Raw genomic sequence first — 26,097 nt, 5'->3', positions numbered from 1 at the left:
GCATTCAGTCCTGCAGTGAGTGCCTGGGTGGCTCAGTCAGTTAAGGGACTGCCTTTGGGTCAGGTCCTAATCCCAGTGGGGAGCCTGGTTCTCACTCTTCCTCTGCCCCTCCCCCACTGCACACGTGTGTGCATATGCACATTCTCTTTCAAATAAAATCTTTAAGAAAAATTAGAAACATTCAGTCCTTGCTTACATGTAATTTGCAGTTTAGGCAGAAAGATAGACGTGTGGGGTTTTGCCAGTGAGATACATGTTTTCTAGGATTATGCGTAATATATTTTGGGAGTGTAAAGACTGAATAAATTGAGCATAATAATAATAAATTAACAAAATTAATTTAGAACATCAGTATAGGAATATGCTAACAATGTTTGTTAGAATATTGGGCAAAGTTAGAGATTTTAGAAGACTACTTTATTTATTTATTTATTTGTTTGTTTGTTTTTAAAGAATTTATTTGTTGGAGAGAGAGAGAAAGTGGGTGAGCACAAGCAGGGCGAGTGGCAGGCAGAGGCAGAAGTGGGCTTCCCGCTGAGCAAGGAACCTGATATGGGACTTGATCCCAGAACTCTGGGATCATGACCTGAGCTGAAGGCAAATGCTTAATGGACTGAGCCACCCAGGTGTTCCCCAGAAGAGTATTTTAAAAAGAAAAACATTTTAAAAAGAAAAACACCTGGGTAGCTCAGTGGGTTCAAGGTCGTGATCCCACATTGGGCTCTCTGTTCGGCAGGGAGCCTGCTTCCTCCCCTCTCTCTGCCTGCCTTTCTGTCTGTGATCTCTTGTCTGTCAAATAAATAAATAAAATCTGTAAAAAAAAAAAAAATCACTCCTACCTTCTCATAAAAGTGATCCATATCTGTTGTAGATAGTTTGAAAGAACGGAAGGTATAAAGAAGACAGCCAAATTTTACTGTAACTCCCATGAGTTGTTACTTTTCTTTTATGTTCCTTTCTATTTTGAGGGGCTTTTTTGGTTCTGTTTTGTGGAATGTTTCATGAATTTGCATGTCATCCTTGTGCAGGAACCATGCTAATCTTCTCTGTATTGTTCCCAGTTTTAGTATATGTACTGCTGAAGTGAGCATCCATTTTTTTGGCTTTTGCACAAAAGTGTATGGTTCTTTTAAAGTAATTATAATTATTTACACTCTGATTTTTTCCACTTAACGTTGGGTCAAGAAGTTTGTTTAAAATATTTCAAGATTTTTAGTGATTACATAAAATTTCATCTTATAGATAGGCAGAGGTTTTTAGTTATTTCTTTCTGGTTGCTTATGCCTATGAACTTGACTGAAAGACTTTTTGTGAAACAAAATATTTTATTAGTCTACATTGATCTCTATTAAATCATAGAATGGTTTTCTGAAATTTATTTTTTAAAAAGATATTATTTATCTGAGATAGCACAAGTGGGCAGGGCAGTGGGGAGGGGCAGAGGAAGAGGGAGAAGCAGGCTCCCTGTTGAGCAGGGACATCCATATGGATTTGAGTCATGACTTGAGCAAAAGCAGACCCTTAACTGACTGAGCCACCCAGGCACCCCTAGTGGTCCTTAATCTTATTCCTTCTTTTTAGGGATCAAAGTGTCAAAAATTTCTCTAGCATAGGCAGGGATCAGAGCCTTAAATAGAGTCCAATTTAGCTTGCCTAGTTTCCTTCTTTGTATTCTAGTGATACTGTATCCCCACCCCCAAAACTTAGGTGTTCTGTGGAGGTGTTGCAAGAAGGCGTTACAAATATATTAGATTGGTACAACTTTGCTGTATATCTTTTTTTCCCCCAAAGATTTTACTTACTTATTTGAGAGAGAGAAAGAGTACAAGCAGGGGAGAGGCAGAGGGAGAGGTAGAAGCAGGCTCCCCACTGAGCAGGGAGCCAGACATGGTGCTTAATCCCAGGATCCCAGGATCATGACCTGAGCTGGAGGCAGATGCTTAACTGACTGAGCCACGCAGGTGCCTTTTTGCTGTATGTCTTGAACTTCCTTCTAAGATGTGACTTGAGCTCTACAGGTGCTCCAGTTCTATTATTTTCCCCATTGAATAGTATAAGTATTTCCAACTCCAGTTTATTATTGTTAATCATGGCAGTTATATTCTGTGATGTTGCAGACACTGAATTAGCAAATACTGAATGGTTTTTTCCAGGGGAAATGCAGAGTTAGATTCCTGTGAGCCTCTGGTGACATTTGCAATAAAGCCAACTGAGACATAATCTTATGTGTGCTTCTGTTTAAAGATACCTTATTTAATGCATATTGTTGATCCATTAACTTTGAATTCATGAGCAGTAGTAGTACTAGTTACAGCTCATGTCTGAACCAGTCCTGCATACTTTGTCCATTAAGGCACGTCACAGCCTTCTAGAGCTTAGGAACACTAGATAGCACTTCAGCACAACACTTGGAGACAATTTCAAGCAGTGAAATTAACAACAACAACAACAAAATGTGTAAAACTTGACACTCAGTGGATTGCAAAAAGGACACCTGTTTACAGTATGAGAGCTGAAACAAGAAGGCACAGCATTGCCTGGTTAGACCTCAGCTGGGAACTTGATCTCTGGGGTCAGTTCAAGTTTTTCTTTACTTTCTATGTCTACAAATGATGCCAGAGATTTGGGGCTACAAGTAGATAAATTTGTAAATGGGGAATCTTTGAATGAAGATTATTCTAGTTTGAGCAAAGGGAAACCATAAACTGTTTTTCCTGTTAAGCTGTTTGTTGTTGTTGTTAACTGCAGGATGTAAGAAGTATGTTTTTTCGTTCAAAATTCAAACAGCTGAATTGTGTACTGAGATTTTCCCCCTGAGCCTAGTCATAAAGGAGGCAAATGACAATGACCTAACTATATATTTATTCCCAAAAGCAGTACACAAAAGGCATGAAGAAAGAATGTAAATGTGCATAGAGGTGAGAGTAAAAGTGGTTAATAAAATGGAAAAAAGTATTTAACCTTTTATTTTTATTTATTTTTTTAAAAGATTTTATTTGAGAGAGAGAGAGAGAGTATGTGTGTGTGCGTGCAAGCAGGGGGAGTGGCAGAGGGAAAGGGAGAAGCAGGCTCCTTACTGAGCAGGGAGTCCTATGCGAGGCTCTATCCCAGGACCCTTGGGATCATGACCTGAGCCAGAGGCAGATACTTAACCGAGTGAGCCACCCAGGTCCCTCCAGTATTTAATCTTTTGTTAATAAGAAAACTAAAATAGAGCCTAGAAGAAGTGTTTTCTTTTTTTCCCTAAGACAGCAAAGATTCTTTTGACTTAAAGCTTTATGTGCAATGATGATTGGTGCAATTTGAGTTGTAGAGAGATATGTTTTATTTTTTTTATTTATTTATTATTTTTTTTTTTAAAGATTTTTATTTATTTATTTGACAGAGATCACAAGTAGGCAGAGAGGCAAACAGACAGAGTGGGGTAAGCAGGCTCCCCGCTGAGCAGAGAGCCCGATGTGGGGCTCGATCCCAGGACCCTGGGATCATGACCTGAGCCGAAGGCAGAGGCTTAACCCGCTGAGCCACCCAGGCGCCCCTAGAGGGATATGTTTTAAAAACAATTCACGAGGGGCGCCTGGGTGACTCAGTGGGTTAAAGCCTTTGCCTTTGGCTTGGGTCATGATCCTAGGGTCCTGAGATGGAGCCCTACATCGGGTTCTCTGCTCAGTGGGGAGCCTGCTCCCCGCCCCCCTGCCTGCCTCTCTGCCTGCTTGTGATCGGTTTCTGTCAAATAAATAAATAAAATCTTAAGAAAAACAAAAACAAAAAACAATTCACTGGACGTCTGGGTGGCTCAGTGGGTTAAGCATCTGGTTTTGGCTCAGGTCTGGGATGGAGCCTCATGTTCGGCTCCCTGCTCAGCGGGAGTCTGCTTTTCCCTTTGCCCCTACCCTGCTTATGCGCTCTCTCTCTCAAGTAAATAAATAAAATCTTAAAAAACAAAAGAAAACAAAAAAATTCAAATAAAAAAATTCAAATATCCAGCAATGAGACATGTTTTAAAGGTAAACCACCCAAGTAGTTACTATTCATTAATATTTATAAATACACAAAGCAGCTTCATTAGAGATTGCAGTTTTCCTCTTCAGTTCTAGAAGGGAGAGGGTTGGGGGATGGGGTAACCTGGTGATGGGTATTAAGGAGGATACGTTTTGTGATGAGCGCTGGGTGTTATATGCAACTAATGCATTGTTGAACACACATCAAAAACTAATGATGTACTTACTATATGTCGCCTAATTGAACATAATAATAAAAAAATGAAAAAAATAAAAACCTCATTGTTCATTATCAGTAGGAATAAAGGTATTTTCTTTACCATAGTAGTAACAAAATAAAATTAGCAATAATTACTTAATACTTATTCTGTTTATCTAAAGTAACTAGGTAAATTCTATTTACTTAATTTTATTTACCCAATTTACCTAATTGAACTGTATAAATTCAATAAATAATTTGTTATAACATTATTTTGTGCTGTATTTTTAAAATTGAGGTATCCTTGCATATAATGTCAGTTTCATGTGTACAACATAATGATTTAATATTTTTATATATTGCAGAATGGTCACCACAAATTTAGTTAATAGCCATCACCTTTCATAGTCACAAAGTTTTTTTTTTCTTGTGATAAGAACTTATAATCTACTCTTAGCTACTTTTTTTTTTTTTTTTTAAAGATTTTATTTATTTATTTGACAGAGAGAGAGCACAGGTAGGCAGAGAGGCAGGCAGAGAGAGAGAGAGAGAGAGGAGGAAGCAGGTTCCCTGCCGAGCAGAGAGCCTGATGCGGGGCTCGATCCCAGGACCCTGAGATCATGACCTGAGCTGAAGGCAGAGGCTTAACCCACTGAGCCACCCAGGCGCCCCTACTCTTATTAGCTACTTTCAAATTTGCAGTACGGTATTACTATTATTTTTAAAAATATTTTATTTATTTATTTGACAGAGAGAGCACAAGCATGGGGAGTGGCAGGCAGAGGGAGAGGGAAAGCATGCTCCCGGCTAAGCAAGGAGCCCAATGTAGGGCTTGATCCCAGGATCCTGAGATCATGATGTGAGCCAAAGGCAAATGCTTAACCAACTGAGCCACCCAGGTGCCCTGCAGTGAAGAATAATTAATTAAGAGTTACCCTAGTGTCCATTACATTTCCACAACGTATTTATTTTATAACTAGAAGTTTGTATTTTTTGATTGCCTTCACCCAGTGTCTCCCATTTCCATTCCCCACATCCGGCAACCGCCAGTCTATTTTCTTCAGTCTGTGCATATGGGTATTTTTATTTGTTTCTGATTCCACATGTATATTTCACCTATACAGTATTTGTCTTTCTCTGATTTATTTCACTTAGCATAATGCCTTCAAGGTTCATCTGTGTTGTCAAAAATGGCAAAATTTCATTCTTTTATATGGCCAAATCATACTGTGTCGCATATTCACACACACACACACACACACACACACACTTTCTTTATCCAATTTCTGTTGATGGACACTTGGGAGGTTGTAAACATGGATGCATATCTTTTTGAATTAGTGGTTTGTTTTTTTCAGAGAAATACTCAGAAGTAGAATTGCTGGATTGTAGAGTAGTTCTGTTTTTAATATTTTGAGGAACCTCTGCACTGTTTTTCATAGTGACTGCACCAATTTGCACCAGTTGACATTCACACCAGCAGGGCACAAGGTATCCCTTTTCTTCACATCCTTGCTGACATTTGTTTAACATTTTTTTTTTTTAAGTCAGGGTTCCAGGGTGCCTGGGTCCAGGCTCAGTCGGTTAAGCATCTGCTTGAGCAGTGGGATTGAGCCCTTTCCTTGGGCTCCCTGCTCAGAGGAGAGGCTACTTCTCCCTCTCCTGCTCCCCCTGCTTGTGCTCTCTCTCTCTGTAAAATAAATAAAATCTTAAAGAAAAAAATCATGGTTTCATTAAGGTTAGTTATGTCTCTTTAGTCTCATAATCCAAAAAAGGTCTTCCTTTCCTCTCTTCCTCTCAGTATTGCATAAGCACGTGTGAAAGGGCATCTGTTTTTTGGACAGTCACATTTTCCATTTAAAATTAATTTCGGGGGCATGGTGGGAGGCTGAGTCAGTCGAGTGTCCAATTTTTTTTTTAAGATTTTATTTATTTATTTGGCAGAGAGATAGAGCACAAGTAGGCAGGGAAGCAGACAGAGATACCATCACTGGTAATGTTTCTGGTATATTTTTCTAGAAGTATTATAAGAATTTACAAACATGAGTGTGTTTGTAGTGCCACTGGCCTGCTTTATTCATTCGTTTGTTTTATTACAAGCAAGATAGCCAACCAAGATAGTTTTATTTATTTGTTCTTTTTTAGATTCTGTAATTATGTTTTTTAAAGATTTTATTTATTTATTTGACAGATCACAGTAGGCAAAGAGGCAGGCAGAGAGAGAGGGAGAAGCAGGCTCCTTGCTGAGCAGAGAGCCCAATGCAGGGCTCGATCCCAGGACTCTGAGATCATGACCTGCGCCTAAGGCAGAGGCTTTAACCCACTGAGCCACCCAGGCACCCCTAGATTCTGTAGATTTTTGCATTTCCTTCTGGGTTTATATTTATCGAGTTAAAAGCATAGCTTGGGTCATTTTTTTTTTTTTTTAAGAGAATTCATTTGTTTATTTGACAGAGAGAGACACAGCGAGAGAGGGAACACAAGTGGGGGGAGTGGGAGAGGGAGAGGCAGGCTCCCCACTGAGCAGAGAGCCTGATGTGGGGCTCAGTCTAAGAACCCTGGGATTAGTTGTGGGATCACAACCTGCGCAAAGGCAGACGCTTAACAACTGAGCCACCCAGGTGCCCCAGGTTTTGTCATTTTTATAAGTTAAATCTGGGAAGGTTAGGAATAGGTCTAGTTTTTAGTGTTGGGTATAGCTCTTGTGAATAATTTGTAATAATACCTTGGATTGCTAATATACTTAGTAGTTTGTGAAAATTTTTTCTGTGTCAGTTATTTGAATTTAACTCTGTATGGCAGTGGTGAGTTTTCAAACTGCAGTCAGAACTGCTTTCTTTCTTTCTTTCTTTTTTTTTTTTTTTTAAGATTTTATTTATTTACTTGACAGAGATCACAAATCAGCAGCGAGGCAGACAGACAGAGAGGGGGAAGCAGGCTCCCCACAGAGCAGAGAGCCTGATGTGGGGCTCGATCCCAGGACCGTGGAATCATGACGGGAGCCGAAGGTGGAGGCTTTCCTCCACTGAGCCACCCAGGTGCCCCTCTTAGTACTTTCTTGATAAAAATTCTTACAGATTAGGAATGGAAGGGTTTTTCTTTTAACTGTTGAAGGGCATCTATAAAAATATAGCTAATATCACATTTAATAGAGAATACTTAATAGAGAAAGACTGAATGCCTTCTCCTTCAAGACTGAGAACAGTGCAATAAGGCAAGAAAAAGAAATAAAGCTTTTAGAACAGAAAGACATAAATTGCCCCTATTTACAGATGACATGATTACCTATGCAGAAAACTCCAAGGAATTGATAAGAAGTCTAGGATCAACATGTGAATTTAGCAAGGTTGCAGAATAAATGGACAGTGTATAAAAATTAATTGTGTTTCTTTATACTGCCAGTGAACAGCTGGGAATGAAAATAAGTAAAACACAGTTCCATTTAAATAGCACCAAAACCAGGTATAAATCTGACAAAGCATGTCTGTGTGTCTGAAACTACAAAACATGGTTGAAGCAAATCACAAAAGACCTAAAGAATTAACCTGTTTATGGTTTGATGACAGATATTGTTAAAATATAATTTCTTCTCAGATTGGTCCATAAAGATCAAAATCTCATATTTTTTACGGGTAATAAGCTGCTTTTAAAAATTATAATATGGCAGGGGTGCCTGGGTGGCTCAGTGGGTTAAAGCCTCTGCCTTTGGCTCGGGTCATGATCCCGGGGTCCTGGGATCGAGCCCTGCGTCGGGCTCTCTGCTCGGTGGGGAGCCTGCTTCCTCCTCTCTCTCTCTCTGCCTGCCTCTCTGCCTACTTGTGATCTCTGTCTGTCAAATAAATAAATAAAATCTTTAAAAAATAAAAAAATTATAATATGGCAAAACAACACAAATTGCTAGATCACTTTTGATGAAGAACAACATAGTTGGGGAATCTGATGAAATGTAGCAGATTTCAAGACCTTCTGTAAAGGTAAAGTAATCAGGATATTGAGGTGGATCCACATGAAATACAGTCAGTTGATTTAAGCGAAGGTGTAAAAGCAGTTTGGTAGAAAAAAGATAGTCTTTTTCAGTATACGGAGTTGGAACAGTTGGACACCATATGAGAAAAAAGAATTTCAAACCATCCCTTATACCTAATACTGAAATGAACTCAAATACATCAGAGATCTAAATGTGAAATGTAAAATAATACAATTGGCAAAGGAGAACAAAGGAGAAAAATCTTTTTTTTTTTTTTTTAAGATTTTATTTATTTATTTGACAGACAGAGATCACAAGTAGGCAGAGAGGCAGGCAGAGAGAGAGAGAGAAGCAGGCTTCCTGCGGAGCAGAGAGCCCGATGCGGGGCTCGATCCCAGGACCCTGAGATCATGACCCGAGCCGAAGGCAGCAGCCCAAACCACTGAGCCACCCAGGCGCCCCAAGAAAAATCTTTATAATCTTGATTTAGATGAAGATTTCTAGGGGTACTTGGGTGGCTCAGTGAGTTAATCTTCTGACTTCAGTTCAGGTCTTGATCTCTGGGTCCTGGGATTGAGCCCCATGTCAGGCTCCCTGCTCATTGGGGAGTCTGCCTTTTCCTCTCCCTCTGCCTTTGCCACTCCCCCTACTTGTGCTCTCTCTTTCTCCCTCTCTCTCTGTCAAATAAATAAAAAAGTAAAATCTTAAAAAAAAAAAAAAAAAAAAGAACAAACTCCTCTACAATAAGACAACAACCCAATTAAAGAATGGGGAAAATATTTGAACAGAAACTTTGCTGGACAAGACATATGGGTGGTAAGTAAGGACCAAAAAAATGCTCTATATCATTTGTCTTGAGGGAAATGCAAATTAAAACCACAATGAGGGGTGCCTGGGTGGCTCAGTGGGTTAAAGCCTCTGCCTTGGGCTCAGGTTGTGACCCCAGAGTCCTGGGATTGAGCCCCACATTGCGCGCTCTGCTCTCGCTCGGTAGGGAGGCTGCTTCCCTTCCTCTGTCTTTGCCTGTCTGTGATCTCTGTCAAATAAATAAATAAAATCTTAAAAAAACAAACAAACCCACAATGAGATACTACTATATATCTGTTAGGGTGACTAAGAAAACAAACAACTCTTCTCTGCCTAGTTGACAAGTATTAATGAGGACGTAGAGCAACTGGAACTTTCGAAGTTGCTAGTGGGAATGTAAGATGGTATAGGCATTTTGGGAAATCTTTTCGCAGTTTCCCGTAAAGTATAAATATAAAGTTACGCGACCCCACACTTTCAATCCTAAATATTTACCCAAGAAAAATGAACACTTAACATTTACATAAAACTACACATGACTGGGGCGCCTGGGTGGCTCAGTGGGTTAAGCCGCTGCCTTCGGCTCAGGTCATGATCTCAGGGTCCTGGGATCAAGTCCCGCATCGGGCTCTCTGCTCAGCAGGGAGTCTGCTTCCTCCTCTCTCTCTGCCTTCCTCTCTGCCTACTTGCGATCTCTCTCTGTCGAATAAATAAAATCTTTAAAAAAAAAAAAAAACTACACATGACTGTCAGTAGTAATTTTGTTCAAATGGCCAAGCACCGTGGACAATTCAAGTGTCCCTCAATTGGTGAATGGAAAAACAAACCGTAAAAAAGGAATTACTGGTACTTGAAACAACATTGGTGAATCTCATAATTATTTTTTATTTATTTTTTTTTTAAAGATTTTATTTATTTGACAGACAGAGATCACAAGTAGGCTGAGAGGCAGGCAGAGAGAGAGGAGGAAACAGGCTCCCTGCTGAGCAGAAAGCCCTATGCGGGGCTCGATCCCAGAACCCTGGGATCATGACCTGAGCCGAAGGCAGAGGCTTTAACCCACTGAGCCACCCAGGCGCCCCGGTGAATCTCATAATTATTATGCTAAATGAAAAATGCCAAACTTAAAAGGGTCACAGTGTGTGATTCTCTTTATATGACATTCTACAAAGACATAAACTATAGTTATGGGAAACAAACAAAATGGTTGCCAGGGACTAGGAGTAGTAGTAGAAAATTGGTAACAGGGTGCTGTATTTTGATTTTGGTTATTTTATGATTCTGTGCATTTGTCAAAACCTGGAAATGTTCCAAGTTCTAAGTTCTAAAATTTACTTTTTGGTGAATGTAATTTTAAAAATAAGTTAATCAAGAGTATGAGAAGATAGGCCAAAAACTGGGAGATAATACTTACAGAAGATTTATCTGATAAAGGATTGTTGTCCAAAATATACGAAGAACTCTTAAAACAGGGTACCTGGTTGGCTTAGTTGGTTAAGCGTCTGCTTTTGGCTCAGGTCATGATCCCAGAGTCCTGGGATGGAGTCCTGAGTGGGGCTCCTTGCTTGGCAGGGAGCTTGCTTCTCCATCCCCTTCTGCTGCTCCCTCTGCTTGTGCAGTCTCTCTCAAATAAATAAGTAAAATCTTAAAAACAAAACAAAACAAAAACCTCTTAAAACCTGAGAAAATGAACAACTTGGGCTGCTCAGTTGGTAGAGCATGTGGGTCTCTCTCTCTCTTAAGGTATTCATTTGACAGAGAGAGCACGAGCAGGGGAAGCAACAGTCAGAGGGAGAGGGAGAAGCTGGCTCTCTACAGAGTAAGCAGCCCGATGCAGGGCTCGATCCCAGGACTCTGGGATCATGACTTGAGGTAAAGGCAGACGCTTACCTCACAGATGCCTCCCTATTTTTTCCTTTTTTTTTTTTTTAAGATTTACTTACTTTATTTAAGAGAGTAAGAGAGCCAGCAGGCAGGAGGGGTGGGGCAGAGAGAATCCTGAGCAGATTCCATACTGAGCATGAAGCTGATGCAGGGCTCGATCTTAAGACCCTGAGCAAAAACCAAGTGTTGGACGCTTAACCAACTGTGCCACCTAAGGTGCCTCAAACATGTGGCTCTTGATCTTGGGGTCATGAGATGAGTCCCATGTTGGGTGCGGAGCTTATATTTAAAAAAAAAAAAGGGCAAAATATCTAAACAGACACCTCACTAAAGAAAATACACAGGTGTCAAACATATGGAAAGATGCCTAGCATCACATATCATCAGGGAACTGATTGATTGCAACACTATACACGTATTGCAATGTCTCAAATCCAAAACACTGATAATAGTAAATGCTGGTAAGGGTATGAAGCAACAAGAACTCTCATTCATTACTGGTGGGAAGGCAATATGGTGTAGTCAATTTGGATAGTTTTTCATTTTCTTACAAAACTAAGTGTACTCTCTTATCAGAGGATCCAGCAGTCCTCCTTTGCATTTACCCAGGTGAATTGAAAATATGACTATATAGAAACTTGCATATGAATATTTATTGGAGCTTTATTTATTTATAACTGCCAAAATTTAGAAGCAACCAAGACATCCTTCAATGGTAAGCAAAGTGGTACATGCAGACAATGGGATATTAGTGCTAAAAAAATAAATGAGTTGGAAAAGACATGGTAGGACTTCAGATAAGTACTGCCAGGTGAATAAAGCCAACCTGAATACTGCTTAAAAAAAAAAAAAAAAGTCCATTACAATATATTAAATGAATTGAAAAGAAAAGAATGATAAGCCATGGCTTTCAAATGAGTACATGGCAGGTATTTTTCTTGAAGGGGAATGTAGGTAGACTGTGCTTCAAGGGAAACAGTTGTCAGCATTTGTTAGTGATAAAAATCGATTTGTAAAGATAAAAGTTGTGAACACTTGTATCTGCCTTGTGAGATTGAGTTTCCCAGTAATTAATAGTTCTTTTTTAAATTATTTTTTTAAGGACAGATCTGTTTTTCACATGCTTCTGCATATCTGTCTACCAACGCTTGTGTCTTAATGAAAGAAGATGTTGCTTGAAAGGTTTTCACACAGTATAGGTTCAGTGAGATAAGCATATGGCTGTTCTCACATGCTTCTGCATGTAAGTTTACATACACTTACTTATTTATCTATTATTTTAAAAATTTATTTATTTATTTGAGAGAGACACACCGAGAGAGGGAACATGATCAGGGGGAGTTGGAGAGGGAGAAGCAGGCCTCACGCAGAACAAGGAGCCCGGTGTGGGGCTCGATCCCAGGATCCTGGGATTATGACCTGAGCCGTAGGCAGACACTTAACAACTGAGCCACCCAGGTGCCCCTACACTTATATTTTAATAAATGAAAATATTACTTGAAAGATACTTTAGGGGCACCTGGGTGGCTCATTAAAGCGTCTGCCTTTGGCTTGGGTCATGATGCCGCACCGGCTCTCTGCTCAGCGGGAGGCCTGCTTTCCCTCTCCTAGTCCAACTGCTTTGTGTTCCCTCTCTTGCTATGTCTCTCTCTGTCAAATAAATAAATAAAATCTTAGAAAAAAAAAAAAAGACTCTCTATATGCAGTGTAGTTTCAAAGATGGTTTATGCACAGTGTAGTTTCAGTGAGTTAAGCATAGGGCTTTCACATATGTTTATAAACTGGTGCCATATAAAAGATGTTAGTTGAAGGATGCATTAAAAACAGTGTAGTTCAGGGGCACCTGGGTGGTTGAGCAACTGCCTTCAGCTCAGTTGGTTGAGCAACTGCCTTCGGCTCAGGTCATGATCCTGGAGTCTCAGGATTGAGTTCCACATTGAGCTCCCTGTTGGGCAGGGAGTCTGCTTCTCCTGCTGACCTCTCTACTCCCATGTTCTCTCTCTCTCAAATAAATAAATAAAGTCCTTAAAAAAACCAAAAAACAGTGTAGTTCAGATGAGTTAAGCGTACTGCTGTTCTCGTATGTCTCTACACATAAGTATACAAACACATGTAGTATTGATGAAAGAAGTTACTTGAATAGTGGTTAATACAAACTCTGGTTTTGGGGTTCCTGGGTGGCTCAGTCGGTTAAGCGGCTGCCTTTGGCTCAGGTCATGATCAGGATCCTGGGATTGAGCCTCACATCGGGCTCCCTTCTCCGCAGGGTCTGCTTCTCCCTCTTCCTTTGCCCCTCACCTGGCTCATGCTCTCTCACCTCTCTCTCAAATAAATAAATAAAATCTTAAAAAAAAAAAAAGAATACAGACTCTGGTTCAGCGAGTTTAAGTGTATGGCTGTTCCCATATGCTTCCACACATACTTTAACAAACACTTGTATCTTAGTGAAAGAAGATGTTAGTCGAAGACCAGTGGTGATTTTAATAAAAATGATTATTTTGTTTTATAAGAAATGTGAGTTAGATGATATATATAATTCTGTGAAGCCAATGTTTTCTAAATGATCAGTGCATGATGTAAAATCATGCATAGTTAAAAGTTCTAAAGTGCAAAATAAACAAAGGCACTTTAATGTAGCAGAGTACTAAAAGCTTGTTGATGTGATTTATTTTTATATTTTAAAGATTTTGTTTATTTATTTGAGAGAGCAAGAGAGCACGAGCCGGGGGTGGGGGATGAGAAGCAGGCACCCTGCTGATCCAGGACCCTGGGATCATGACTTGAGCTATTGCAGGTGATTTACTGACTGAGTCACCCTGATGCTCCTTATTAATGTGTAGATGCCACATTGTCAAATTTTGTTGGAATATTAAAGAATATGCACAACTTTCTGAGAAAGCTATTATATTTTTTCTAAATATATATCTGTGGGGGTCCATATATTTTTCATATACTTCAACCCAAATAACACACTGCAGTAGGTTGAATGCAGCTAACATGAGATTCTAGCCGTTTTCATTTAAATTAAGCTAGATATTAAAGAGATTTGAAAAAAATGTAAAAAATAAGTGTCACTCTTTACTAGCTGTTTTGGGGGAAGGGGAAGTAGTTATTATAATGGGTTTTTTCTTTTTTATTTTTTACAGTGAAAGAAATGTATATTTAGATTTAGCCAGCTGGATCTGTTTAGATGATCCCAATTTTTTTTTAAAGATTTTATTTATTTGACAGAGATTACAAGTAGGCAGAGAGGCAGGCAGAGAGAAAGAGGGGAAAGCAGGCTCCAGTGTAGCATGATACAGGGCTAGATCCCAGGACTCTGGGATCACGATCTGAGCTGAAGGCAGAGCTTTAACCCACTGAGCCACCCAGGCACCCAGTGTTTTGTTTTGTTTTGTTTATTTTTTTCTTTCCTTCTTTATGATCCCAGTTTTGTTGGCAACGTCTAAAGCATTATAGTCAGGAGCCAGTCCAACATGCTTTCTCTCCATTGGGTCTGTTAAGGGTGTTGACCTTGGCCACATCAGTGTCAGAGTTTCTTCACAGCCTGTTGCTTGTTGGTCTTAACATGTACAGTGAACACAAGTGTGTTGTCTTCAGTTTTCTTCATGGGTGACTCAGTGGTCAGGGGGAACTTAATGATGGTATAGTGGTTAAGCTTGTTTCTCCCAGGGATGCTGTTTGAAGAATATGTGGGATGCCTTTGGAGATGTAGTATCTTGGGATGTCAGAATGTAGGTGATGTGCAGATTTCTTTCTGTGACTGGATGCCTTTCAGCACAGCTTTCTTGGCCTTCAAAGCCTTTGCTTTGGCTTTGGCTTTCGCTTTGGGAGAGGCAGGGGCTTTCTTCTTTGTCTTTGGCGTCATCATTGTGAAAGGAGGGTTTATCATTATTTTAAATATATGTTAAATATTTTGAAGTTTTCTGTTTTAATTTCTAAATGGCAAGTATCTGTAAATATCACAATAAAAAATTTAGGGGAATCCTCAAATTTATTTTTTTCAAGATCTTATTTGTCTAAGAGAGAGAGGGGAGGGCGCTTTTAGATGTAGTTTTAGATGTAGTCTAACATAAGATGTAGATGCTTTTAGATGTAGTCTAACATAAGAAGGGGGAGTGGCAGGCAGAGGAAGAAGCAGTCTCCCTGCTGAGCAGGGAGCCCCACATAGGACTCAGTCCCAGGACCCTGAGATCATGACCTTAGCCAAAGGCAGACAGTTAATGACTGGGTCACCCAGACACCCCAGAATGCTCAATTTTTAAAAGTAAAGGTGTCCTGGGCACCTGGGTGGCTCAGTTGATTAAGGAACTGCCTTCGACTCAGGTCATGATCCTGGAGTCCCAGGATCGGGTGCCACATTGGGCTCCCTATTCAGTGGAGAGTTTGTTTCTCCCTCTGATCTGTCCCCTCTCATGCTCTCTCTCCCTTCCTCTCTCCCCCGCCCTCTCTCTCATAAATAAATAAATAAATCTTTAAAAAGTAATCTTAAAAAAAAAAAATGTGTCCTGAAATAAAAAGTTTAGGACCTTGCTGTTCTAAGGAAACTGTTTAAGAAGTGAACTGTCCAAGTTACTTGGATGTCTCGTGGTTTTCAAATTTTTGCTGCACTTTAATATCATTTGGGAGCTTTTAAAAATCTCTGCTGCCTAATTTATATCCCACACAATTAAAGTAGAATGAAGATGAGAGCCTTAAGCCTGGCTTTGGGAAGGGTAGCTTCAGATCATAATTCAATCTTTGAATTCCTTATTCCTAATTTAAGAGGTCACTTTATCAGAAAATGCTATATTGTTTTTGTTTATTTTTGCAAAGATAAATTCAGTATTCCAGTTAGAATTAGTTTGTCCAGTTTTTATTGGTTAAATACTTGCTAAGTTAATATAATCCATTTTTAAAAACAGTGTAAAAATGAAAAAGCTCTCGCTTTTTATGCTAAGGACAGGGATAAAAACCACATTCACTAATCACTGACTTTATCTTCATTGAAAACAGTTGATGGTATAGGTTTCTTTATCCCAGAATCATACTTTTGAAATATTGAATTGTTACTTTCTAACTAAGCTGAGTGGCGAGAATTGTGGTCATATATGGATTATATGTAAAAGTTAGTTTTTAACTTTGGACACAGAAAACTACATCTAAAAGCGCAGGTACAGTATCAAGTAATATGCATCAAACTGGCCGAGTGCAGTATCCATTAAAATGTTTCAGTAACTACAGCTTAAATATGCAACGGAAGCTGCTTTTTTTTTTTTTTTAAGATTTTATTTATTTATTTGATAGAGATCACAAGTAGGCAGAGAGGCAGGCAGAGAGAGAGAGAGAGAGGGAGAGAGGAGGAAGCAGGCTCCCCGCTGAACAGAGAGCCCGATGCGGGGCTCGATCCCAGGACCCTGAGATCATGACCTGAGCCGAAGGCAGAGGCTTAACCCATTGAGCCATGCAGGTGCCCCTAAATTTATTTTTTATTGAGATAATTTATATATATATTCAGTGCATTTGTGAGAAATAACACAGAATGATCTGTATACCTTACCTAGTTTGTGCCAGTGGTGGTAATTTTGGAAACTGTAGTACAGTTTCACAAATTGAATATGGACATGGTGTTAATCTCCAGTTTTTACAGAGATTTCCTAAGTTTTATTTGTACTCTTGTGTGTGAGTTCTCTGCAATTTCATTGTGTGTATATATTTGTGTATCTACCACCATGGTCAGGATACAGTTCGTCACTGCAGTAGTTCCCCTTTTATAGTCACACCCCTTCCCCATTCCTAACTCCTGGCAATCACTGATCTGTTTTCCATTTTTGTCATATTGTTATTTCAAGAATGTCACATAAATGAAAGTATACAGCATATGATCTTTTGGATAGGTTTGTGTATCTAGTACCAGAGTCAAGGTACAGAATCACTTGAACTTTTATTTTTAATTAATTTATTTTTAAGAGATTTTATCTATTTATTTGTCAGAGAGAGAGAGAGAGAGTGTACACATGCATAAGCAAGGAGAGGGATTGGTGGAGGGAGAAGCAGTCTTCTCACTGAGCAAGGAGGCGGATGTTGGACTCTGTCCTAGAACCCTGGAATCATGACCTGAGCAGAAGGCAAACATTCAACCGATTGAGCCACCCAGTTAGTTGTCCTATGAATCATGTGAACTTATTTTAAAAACTATTTTAACAGTTATCTTCTTGTTTATTCTTTAAAAAACTGAATGGTCTCAGTACTGCTCCTGATTTGTTCAGGATTCATATTTATTAATGATTGGGCAGTGAAGAAAAAGAGACGGTGATCATTTTTGTTACCGGTCTTGGTTACCACTCGTGTAGGTCCCCTCAAAGTTCCGTGACAGATTATATATATCAGATCTCTTTTAGGGTAGATTATTCATCACAGGACCTCCTTACTGGTCTGGAGATAGATTATTTTAAAATAGAGATTTCCAGGCTGGTTTTCTGACAATGGAGTCTAGGTTTGCATTAATGAGAATGGGGATCTTAAAACCTTCTATTATTTTTTTTAAAAAAGATTTTATTTATTTATTTGACAGAGATCACAAGTAGGCAGAGAGATAGGCAAAGAGAGCGGAAGGGAAGCAGGCTCCCTGCTGAGCAGAGAGCCCAATGCGGGGCTCCATCCCAGGACCCTGGGATCATGACCTGAGCCGAAGGCAGAGGCTTTAACCCCATGAGCCACCCAGGCGCCCCAGAACCTTCTGTTATTTTTTAAAGTTGTACAGTAATTTTACTTGCTATCCTAGCTATTTAATGCATCAATAATTTGTTCTTGGTTAGAATTATTGCATCTCCATTTGGGAAAACAAGCTTTCTTGTGGTAATCAGAAACTCTGATTAGTGGTTGATATGGTAAGAGTTATTTTATTTGATAATTGGACCAGATCCTGGTGCCATAACTACTACCACATAGGGCATTTGCCACATAGGAATTTCTTTGGCTATGAATACAACAGTGGTAGCAGAAATTCAGTGATCATAAGAGGAAGTTGCATAGATAGGAAATCCACAGGAAGAAGATACTTTTTTTTACTTAAGACTCAGTATACACACGTGTACAGCTGAAACAGAAGTTTCACAAAAACAGCTCTTTCTTATAAAATGTACGGTTCAGTATTAGGTGTTCTATTAAAAAAAAATTTTTTTTTATTATTAAGGTACTGTTGTTTGTTAGCCAAGTTGATTTCAGGAATCACCAATACGATGTGACTTCTACTTTAAAGAAAACTGCTTTAAGCCAGTTCGCGACACCAGGTCATGGAGGGCCCCCCCCCTTTTAAGTAAACTCTATACACAACGTGGAGCTTGAACTCATGACTGACTGAGCCAACCAGGTGCCCCAAGTTGTGTGTGTGTGTGTGTGTGTTTTAATTCAGAGCCTCAGTTCTACCCTCTTGAACAGTAATTTAAAGATCTTTGGGGCTCCTGGATGGCTTAGTCGGTTAAGCATATGACTTGGTTTCGGCTCAGGTCATGATCTTAGGGTCGTGAGGTCGAGCCTGGCATTAGGCTCTGCACTTAGTATGGACTCTGCATGAGATTCTCTTATCTCCCTCTGCCCCTTCTCCCAGTCATGCTCTAGAGTGTGTTCTCTCTCAAAAATAAATAAATTTTAAAAAGATCCTTTCATTTATTCTTTTATTCAATTAAATGAAACATTTAGTAAATCCATTTTGGATTGAATTTGTGGAATTAGTTTTAGCAAGGTTATTTTCTGTTTAAAAAATATATATAAAAAATATCTATCTATCTATATCTATATCTATCTGTTTTTCCCCTGTGTTTTAGTTGGATATCAGCTGTGATGGTGAAATTTTCCAAACGGAGTCAGAAATGTTTGGTTGTGGGTGATTATGGTTGATTGGATGTGTGGATGATTTGGTTATGGATGATTATGGTTGTTACTATGTGGATGATTTGGTTGACCCACAACCAAATGTTTGGTTGGGGAAATGATTATGCTGACCCTGGTATGCTGAGTGAATGACAGAGCATTACTTGTTTCCTTTCTTTTCCTCTTTTTTTTTTTTTTTTTTTTTTTTTTAAGATTTTTTACTTATTTATTTGACGGAGAGTGAGATCACAAGTAGGCAGAGAGGCAGGCAGAGAGAGAGAGGGGGAAGCAGGCTCCCTGCTGAGCAGAGAGCCCGATGTGGGGCTCGATCCCAGGACCCTGAGATGATGACCTGAGCCGAAGGCAGAGGTGCCCCTAATTTATTTTTCTTTTTACCATGTCTTTTCCTATTATTTACCCCTAGCCCACCCCAAATTTTAACATGAGAGTGGCTTGTGCTGTAAGCATCCTGTTATATTCCTGTTGCCTATGGTAGATCTGTCCTGGTAAACAGGTATAGTAGATTCTCAGTGTAGTAGTGGATTCTTACATTACTTTCTTTTTGAGTTCTTCTGATCTTATACACTGTCAGTCTTTTGAGAGCAGACTTTGTGTGTGTGTCCATCTTTATTGCCTGTCAAGTAGTTGGTTATCAAGTAGTTGATGCTAATAAGTTATTGAACTGAATTGTGTTTCTCATTATGCTTCCTCATGCCACAGGGATTTTTCATGTATTTCAGAATTTCTGAGTGTGTTTGTACTCATGGTTAGGAACTACCTCAGTGATTTTGGTGGTGCCTGCTTATTACCCAAATTAATTTTTCTATATAATTTCCAGTTTAAGTCTTAACCTTTGTGTGTGTGTGTGTGTGTGTGTGTGTGTATGTTTTAAAGATTTTTATTTATTTATTTGACAGAGAGAGAAACAGCACAGGAAGAGGGAGAAGCAGACTTCCTGCAGAGCAGAGACCCCCAACATGTGGCTCAGTCCCAGGACTCTGGGATCATGACTTGAGCCAAAGGCAGATGCTTAAGCACTGAGCCACACAGGCACCCCAAGCTCTTATTTTTCTGCATTTGGTTATATATATATGTATATAAATGTACATGTGCTGCCAAAGGAAGCACTGCATATGTATATATATGTATGTAAAGAAAGATTTCCTTGAAATGTTGTCCTGAGCGAAGCCTAAAGGATAGTTTTAATGACTCGAGTGAAGGTTCTGTCTGGATCACTTATTTTTCAATCTCATGTGTGGAGTTTTCTGCTCTCTCTGTTAGAGAAAGCTGTTTTATTATTGCTAGCATCTTTCAGCAGTCCATACTGGTGAGCCAGGAGAGCCAGGCATTTTGCTCTGACTGCCATTGTATTTGTCTGCTAGGGCTGTCATAACAAAGTATAATCTTGGTGGCTTAAACAACAAAAATGTGTTCTTTCACAGATTGGGAAGTTTGAGGCCCAAGATTAAGATTTGAGCAGGGTTGTTTTCTTCTGAGGCCTTTCTCCTTGACATGTAGATGGCTCTTTTCTCCCCGTGTTTTCATTCGGCTTTCCTTCTCTGTGTGTGTGTGTGTCCTATCTAATCTCCTCTTACAAGCACACTAGTCATATGGATTAGGGCTCTGTCTCCAAATACAGTCATATTCTGAGATTTTGGAGGTTAGGACTTCAACATATGAATTTGTGAGGGGACACAGTTCAGTCCATCACAGCCACTAAGAGGCTCTGTTTTGGGGGTGGCTGGGTGGCTCAGTTGTTGTGTCTCCTTTCAGCCCGGGTCATAGTCCCAGGGTCCTGGGATCAAGTCCCACATTGGGCTCTCTCCTCGGCAGGAAGCCTGCTTCCCTCTCTCCTACTCCCTCTGCTTGTGTTTCCTCTCTTGCTGTGTCTCTGACAAATAAATAAAAAAAAATCTTAGGTAAAAAGAGGCTTTGTTTTGACTTTGTTAAGTGACAGTGATTTATAGGAAGTGAAGCTGAAGTGAATAAGGTTTAATGTGAAGACTGGTCATTGTATTGTGAGGAGGTTTGCTTTTATTTTATTTTAAGGCTGGGTCTTGATGTAAAATATAATTGTAATTTTTCTCCCTCTCTTTTTCTTCATGCTGGACCTTTATTTTTAGAACACAAGTAGTACTTGACCATTCATGAAAAGTTAAAAGTTCTTCTTCTTCTTCTTCTTTTTTTTAGAATAAAAATTTATAAATGGAAAGGTATCTTTTCCCATCCTCTATAAGGTCTTAAGTGAAGGAGTAATATATTTTTTTAGCTTTAACATGTGAATTATTCAACAGTGTTAGTAATAGCATAGTGATTGTTTTATATTTGACTTTGTTTTATATTTGACTTTATATTTTTTATTTTCCTCCTTAGAAGGTGAATCCTGGATTTGGCTCTTGGTTAATGCTTTGTGTCCATGTACCTATCATCCATCTTCAGCACCGTCAACTTCGTTAATATTTCAACTACCTCACCATCTAAAATTTTTTCCAGTGGATTAAACCCCCCATTTTTTAATGGAGATAAAAGTCACATAACATAAAATTCTCTGTTTTAACCATTTTATTTTTATTTATCTATTTTAACGATTTTATTTATTTATTTTGAGAGGGAGAGAACACAAGCAGGTGAAGCAGCAGAGGGAGCGGGAGAAGCAGGCTCCCTGCTGCCCAGTGTAGGGCTGGATCGCAGGATCATGACCTGAGCCAAAGCACACACATAACTGAGCCACCCAGGCACCCCATATCTGGCTTTTTTCACTTAATATAATGTATTTAAGCAGTTATTTTTTTAAAAAAAGATTTTATCTACTTACTTTAGAGAGAGGGGGAGACGGAGGGGGCAGAGGGAGAAAATCTCAGGCTGACTCCCTGCCGAGCATGGAGCCCGATGGAGGGCTCAGTCTCACAACTCTGAGTTGAAACCAAGAGTGGACACTAAACTGAGTGAGCCACACAGGTGTCCCCTTAACATTATGTATTTAAGATTTATCCATGTCGTAGCATGTATCAATGTTATATTCCTTTTTTTTTTTTTTTTTTTTTGCTGAATAAATTTTTTTTTTAAAGATTTTATTTATTTGAATATGAGAGACAGAGATATCAAGAGAGATCCTGAGTGGGAAGGAGAGGGAGAAGCAGGCTCCCCACTGAGCAAGGAGCCTGATGTGGGACTTGATCCCAGGACTATGGGAATCATGACCTGAGCTGAAGTCAGACACTAAACTGACTGAGCCACCTAGGTGTCCCTGGCTGAATAATTTTTAAGCCTCTTTTGTTACGTGTAACTATGGGGGTTTTTTTGTTTTGTTTTGTTTTTGTTTTTTGTTTTTTAAGTAGGCTCCATGCCCAACGTGGGCCTTGAACTCAAGACTCTGAGATCATGAGTCAGATACTCTACTGACTAACCCCTAAAATGTTATTTTTGTAACATTGTTTATCATTCATACTTAAGTAAAAAAACTTAATTCTTATTTGATATCAGTAATGTTAGAAAGTAGATTACTAGGATGATTTTATTCTAATAAAGTTGGAAATTTGATGGTTGTAAAGGGAAAAAAATAATTTTAGGATATACTTTTCAAAGCTGTGTTTATTTATTTTTAAAATTTTTATTAAAAATTTTTTTTTGAAGATTTTGTTTATTTATTGGACAGAGATCACAAGTAGGCAGAGTGGCAGGCAGAGAGAGAGGGGGAAGCAGGCTCCCCGCTGAGCAAAGAGCCAATGCAGGGCTCGATTCCAGGACCCTGAGATGATGACCTGAGCCGAAGGCAGAGGCTTAACCCTCTGAGCCACCCAGGCGCCCCTAAAAATTTTATTTAAGTAATTTGTACACCCAACCATGGGGCTCTAACACATGACCCTGAGATCAAGAGTCGGACGTTCTTTGACTGAGCCCACCAGGAGCCCCAAAGCTGCATCCTTTTGGAATTACTGGCCTAGACATCTGAATTGAAGCCATTTGTTGAAATTTGGATGCTGAAACTTAGTTGGATTCATGGGATAGCTGAGTAAACAGACACCTTATTTATTATTCTTCACCAACATTATGAGGCAAATCCTGAGTGCAGTTTGTGTATTCTAATTTAATTCACACATAGCCCTAAAAGAAAGAAAGAATGCTTATCTCATTATAAATTAACATTTATGAGAAACCTTCTGGGGTTGTTCCAAAGTAGTGGAAATAATATGTATTAAATGTATATTTTATCACCCGACTTAATTTTGTTGTTTATTTATTTCTCCTGTCATCCCCCCGCCCCCAATCATATTATCTTAATTAAATGGTTTCAGGAGAGACTAAAGTGACACGATGAATGTAGTAGTAGTAGTACTAAGAATATATTCATCAAAGGAAATAATAAATTTTGTTCAGGTCCTTATTTAGTGTCTTGAATGAGGAAAGACAAATAAAAGATTATAGAAAAATAATGCAGAGTACAATCTCTCCTGCTGTCAAAACAAAAATAATTGTGGAAATAGCTTTTAACAAACACCTTTTATGTGCTTTTTATCATCTGATTTTATTTTTATTTTTTTTATTTTTTATTTTTCAAAGATTTTGTTTATTTGGCAGAGGGAGAAAGAGAGAGGGAAGACAAACAGGGGGAGTGGGAAGGGAAGGAGCAGGCTCCCCACTGAGCAGGGAGCTCAATGTAGGGCTCCATGCCAAGACCCTGGGATCATGACCTGAGTCGAAGGCAAATGGCTTAACAACTGAGCCACCCAGGTGCCCCATCGTCTGACTTTTAAAATGTGCTTAAAAATGTGTTTTTAGGGGCACCTGGGTGGCTCAGTAGTTAAGCATCTGCCTTTGGGTCAGGTCATGATCCCAGAGTTCTGGGATCAAGCCCCAAATCGGGCTCCTGCTCAGCAGGAAGCCTGCTTCTCCCTCTCCCATTTCCTGCTTGTGTTTCCTCTCTCACTGGGTCTCTCTCTGTTAAGAGAAGTATAAACAAATAAAATCTTTTAAAAAAATGTGGTTTCCTGTCATGCATTTTTGTGTTATTGGAATATAAATTTAATTAGAGTTGAAAATCATAAGCTTTTGATATTTTTTCTGTTAAGATGGTAGCTTAATGTTGTCTGTATAAATATATAAATACAGATACTGAGAAATATGGTTCTCTGGTAATTTGATCCTGAAATTATATCTATATACTTAAAAATATTTTTCTTCTTTTTAAAGATTTTGTTTGGAAAGCTGGAGTGTCAGTGGGAGAGGGGGCAGAGGGAGGGAGACAGTCTCAAGTGGACTCTGCTGAGCAGAGAGCCAGATGCATGGCTCCATCTCGTGACCCTGAGATATATGACCTGAGCCAAAATAAAGGGTGGGATGCTTAACTGATTGTACCACCCAGGCACCCCTGGATATACATACTTCTAGCATTCATATGAAGTAGGATAGTTTATTCCTTTTTCTGCCCTAGGAAAATTTAGGAATACCTAGGAAAGTTAAATTAAAGGACAAAAAAGTCAGATTTAAAAATTTTGTAGCGACTCTTGCATAAATGAAATGGGATCTAAAAATAAAATTAGTTTTACCATTAAACATCTAAGGAAAACTTCATTTAAAAAATGTGAAGAGGTTTCAGTGATTCTGCCCTACCCCCTCAACACACAGAGTACATAGCATATTCACCCCATGTTGTTATAAATTGTGTTTTTTCCCTCTACCAGGCTGAATTTTACAAAAATCTCATTAGCACTTACTTTGTGAATTGGTCTTTATCAAATGTCTAACTGGTCTCTACCATTAAATCTAATAGTTTGGGATGCCTGGGTGGCTCTGTTGGTTAAGTGTTGGCTCAGGTCAGGATCCTGGTGTCCTGGGGTCCTGTCCCGCATCAGGCTCCTTGCTCGGCAGGGAGCTTGCTTCTTCTGCCTGTTTCTCACTCTGCTTCTGTGCTCTCTCTCTCTCTCTGACAAATAAATAAAATCTTAAAAAAATAATAGCTGGAAATGATACTAAAAGCTGGAAATGATATTTACTAGAAAATGGAAGAGAAGTATAAAAAATGTTCATTTTAGAATATTTTCAAGTAATGTTGCAGTGCTGATACTTGTAGTGAAAGTACGTTTTCCTTACTCTAGCCTCCTAGAACGAATACATCACCATGGCTACAGAAATTGGTTCTCCTCCTCGTTTTTTCCATATGCCAAGGTTCCAACACCAAGCACCTCGACAACTATTTTATAAGCGACCTGATTTTGCGCAGCAGCAAGCAATGCAACAGCTCACCTTTGATGGAAAACGGATGAGGAAAGCAGTAAACCGAAAAACCATAGACTATAATCCGTCTGTAATTAAGTATTTGGAGGTAAGTCCCGTTAATGTGCTTCTGATGACCAGACTGTGGCTTTTTCAGAAGAAGAAAGTTTTTAGAATGCAGGATAATAAGTATAACTGTGTTTCTTGAATTTGTGGGGTGAAGTGGAATTTCAGATGAGGCCAGTCACTAGTACTTTGTTTACTTTCTGCATGTATGAATCATCTTCTCAAAAATTATAAAATTTAAGCTCTGATTTACAGTTTAAACTTTTATCTTTTAAAAACATTTATTTGTCAGAAAGAGAGAGAGAGCGCGTGCGCGCAAGTGTGAGTGAGCGCACGCATGAAAGCACAAGAGCCACAAGCAGGGGGCTACCAGGCAAGAGGGAAAAGGCTCCCCATGGAGCAAGGAGCTGGAAATGGTACTTGATCCCAGGACCCTGGGATCATGACCTGAGCAAAGGCAGAAGCTTTACCAGCTGAGCCACCCAGGCATTCCATAGTTTAAACTTTTAGAACAAAGTTCACAGCAGATCTCAGAAAATGGTCCTTTAATCCTAAGGCCAGCCTTAAAACACTTGTTAAACTCACAGGATATTTGAAGTGTTAAGAGACTACTAACATAGGACTGTTTCTATGAGAACAAATGTTCAGAATAGCAGTTTTGTGTGTCCAAGACACTGATTGAGGGAAAACTGATTTTCCAAGCCCCCAGTGGTGGATCACTCTGTCAGAGAAAAGGGCTCCACTTCTTTGACATTCAAGCATTTTAGGGTGAGAGCAACCCTGACATGGCAGCTAAAGGCCAAATAGACATCTCTCTAAATCTCTGCTTGATATTTCTCCCTTTTGAGTTCTTTATTTACTTGTCTTCACCTAGGAATTAGCCTCTGCAATTTGCTTTCATTACTAACGCTATTACTTTAATTAGGTTTTGATCTGCTCTGGCCTGCTATGAAGAAAATTTGTTTGCTTTTTCTTACCTGAGACTGTTGTTAAAGACCTGTTTGCATATTGGATAATTAGTATGTTGCTTGCAAGAGAAAAATATTCAGAGATGAAGACAAACTTAGGTTTTTCCAGGTAATTCTGGTGGAAAACTAATCTAGGAGAGG

At 39.2% G+C, this 26,097-nt stretch overlaps 1 protein-coding gene and 1 non-coding gene across 8 annotated transcripts in view; one reads left to right on the top strand and one right to left on the bottom strand.

Moving 5' to 3' along the window:
- The window catches only part of WDR33 (WD repeat domain 33), a 122,513-nt gene that overhangs the window by 24,633 nt on the left and 71,783 nt on the right, over window positions 1-26,097 (top strand). For all 7 annotated transcript variants that reach the window (XM_059166520.1, XM_059166519.1, XM_059166521.1 and 4 more), the window contains exon 2: window positions 24,805-25,031. In XM_059166520.1, coding sequence (XP_059022503.1) covers window positions 24,828-25,031 — 204 coding nt within the window. In that variant the 5' untranslated portion in view covers window positions 24,805-24,827. The remainder of the gene's footprint in view (window positions 1-24,804; window positions 25,032-26,097) is intronic.
- On the bottom strand, window positions 984-1,091 carry LOC131828330 (U6 spliceosomal RNA). Its single transcript, XR_009352352.1, has one exon. It is a non-coding gene; the product is annotated as a U6 spliceosomal RNA (small nuclear RNA).

This window comes from Mustela lutreola, chromosome 3 (assembly GCF_030435805.1).
Source record: "Mustela lutreola isolate mMusLut2 chromosome 3, mMusLut2.pri, whole genome shotgun sequence".
Taxonomy (NCBI): Eukaryota; Metazoa; Chordata; class Mammalia; order Carnivora; family Mustelidae; genus Mustela; species Mustela lutreola.
Note: the sequence above shows the minus strand (reverse complement) of the source record. Positions and strands in the feature narration are given on the sequence as shown.